The sequence below is a fragment of the Eurypyga helias genome, unplaced genomic scaffold (assembly GCF_000690775.1).
Source record: "Eurypyga helias isolate BGI_N326 unplaced genomic scaffold, ASM69077v1 scaffold45751, whole genome shotgun sequence".
Lineage (NCBI taxonomy): Eukaryota > Metazoa > Chordata > Aves > Eurypygiformes > Eurypygidae > Eurypyga > Eurypyga helias.
In genome coordinates this window covers 4284-6659 of record NW_010232334.1, presented here as the reverse complement: position 1 = coordinate 6659, position 2376 = coordinate 4284, and the positions used below count along the sequence as shown (strand labels likewise).

Here is a 2376-nt window from a genome sequence, read left to right as displayed (position 1 = left end):
TATTCTCTTCCTTTTTTCTTTTTTTTCAAATGAAAACAAGAAACTGAAATCCTTGAGAACTAATAACTTCAACTAGGAATTACATGCGGAAAAAGGAACTGAAAAGAATTCTTATCACTTATTGCAAGTATTTACCATAAATTACAACAATAAGATTAATGTGAATAGAAAAAAAATATGTCACTATTTATTGGAAATTGTCATCAAGGGATGACATTTTTTCTGTCCTCTCTACAGCTTAACTGGGTGTATTTAGAGCAGTCTTACATCTGGAGGTAGATATGATTCCAGGGACATAAACATGTGCTCCTCGAAGTACTGCATATCCACACTGGGCTCCAACTATTACTTCAGTTGCATGTTTTTTCAAATCTTGCCTAAAAATACAAAGTTTATTCAGTTAAAAAAAAAAAAGTAAAAGTAAATTCTAGTTCATAAATACTGGTTTTGTCACAATATAATAGAAAAAAAATCATTAAAAATCATGTATTATATTTAAGATAGTCACTGAGGAGTCAAAGGAAAGAGCCAAGTAGAGGTGGTCCTCAAAATAAAGCAGATTCTGACACATTCTGCCACTATTATGAACCTGACACAGGAATATGAAAAATTATATGGGGATGGAGAAATAATCCTCTATCCCTTCCTAGGCCAGGGGATTGTAATATGATTTCTTGTGTTTAACAGCTGCTAAGTACTTCTAATAAATGTATAAAAGACGTGTAGTTGAGGTGCTGGGGGGCATGGTTTAGTGGTGGACTTGGCAGTGACAGGTTAATGGTTGGACTCAATGGTCTTAAAGGTCTTTTCCAACCTAAGCGATTCTAAAATTCTATGGTTCTATAACCAGGTGCAAGGAATTTTGCCACTAAGAATTGTGAATAAGATAGATAGTTACTCAAACTTATCTTCTTACTACAGAGTAAAGTGTAAAGATATTTGATTATAAAAAGAACATAAGTAAAATATGTGCTATGACATTTTAAAGCTAAAGACGGAAAATTTCAGACCTGGGTCCAATGACAGGAATTAATAAGATGTCCTGGAGTTTCGGGTGCTCGAGAACTGGAACACGTAGTCCTTTAAATTGCTGTTTCATTAAAAAGCATAATTATTAAACAATACTAAACCCTCAGTATTTACGTACTTATTTAGACTGAAAAAGATTTTTTCCATTCTTAATTTACAGCTGCAGAGTACAAAACCCAAACGTAATCAAAAGAGTTAAAGAGAGATTGAAATAGCGTGTAAGGAGACACTCCATTTTAAAAATACTGGTGTAAAAGACTAAACATGTCAGAAGTAGAATAATAACAAAGCCACAAAGGGATTCACTGAGAACTGACTTCAGGGAGTGAGAAGTGTTCTGACACTCATAACCCTGCCACTGGTTTCTGCTTTCTTCTGGAACAAGGTCATGTCGAGTTGTCATCAGATCACTGTAACACCACCAGAGAATCTTGGGTCTAGTCTGTGTTATTTTTTTGATGTTATTGATTACAAACCACTGTTTGACTCTCCTTATGTATTGCCTGCCTTACATAATATGCCGATATACCAACCAGAAGTTAGTAATACTTTTTAGTTTTCTTTTCAGCTTAACTTTGATTGGGTACTGAGAGTTGAGTTATGCATGTAGTTGAAAAAAATGACAGCTTGCCATTTTAAAACTGTTCCTGGACTTTAAAAAGACAGTGTCTTCTTGCCTGAGCCTCCTAAAATGTAACCTTAAAACATTCAAAACCATAAATTGCTTTGCATCTGATAAATATTTTATCTTAAGAAAGAAAACAATCCATGAGCATACCTTTGTTAAGACCTGTTATGTAGTTTCCTTTTCCAATATAACCAAAATTCAAAATACAAAAAGTTTATGAAAAGCCAGTCTTAATATAGTTTTCAGCAAAGCATTTTGCCTTGAAGCGAAATATCATACTGCAATACCCATTTCTAGATTTCTACAATCAAGCTAAAATTAGCATAACTCATTACATTCCAGCCAGCAGAATACTGTCAACTGTCTCTGCATCACAGGGACGTCTTGGCTCCTGTCATGCTATAGCTCCCTGTACACCCACTAGCATTAATAATTTACTTAAAGAAGAACTGAGTCTTTTTAGACAGTGTGAAGATCTAGGATAGAGTTTCAAAATAATCTACTTCCTAAAATAATGGCTTACATATTATCAGTAAAAAAAAAGTTTAATTAAGGTAAGGAAAAATCCAGAAAATTATATGAATATTAAAAACATGTTAAAAAAAGAAAATACAGCAGCTGCAGGGCATCACTCTACCTCCAGTTTCTAAAACATACAGAGTTTCTCATTTTTCTAAACAGTTTGTGCAATGAGACTTACAGCCATTCTCCTTCAGTCT

General features: G+C 33.8%; 1 protein-coding gene across 1 annotated transcript in view; it reads right to left on the bottom strand.

The window, feature by feature from the left end:
• LOC104516869 (putative methyltransferase NSUN6) overlaps nt 1–2376 on the bottom strand; it is a 9212-nt gene that overhangs the window by 5470 nt on the left and 1366 nt on the right. Inside the window, exons 3-4 of the mRNA XM_010161353.1 lie at nt 1011–1090; nt 268–377 (exon numbers count right to left, since the gene is read on the bottom strand). Coding sequence (XP_010159655.1) covers nt 268–377; nt 1011–1090 — 190 coding nt within the window. The remainder of the gene's footprint in view (nt 1–267; nt 378–1010; nt 1091–2376) is intronic.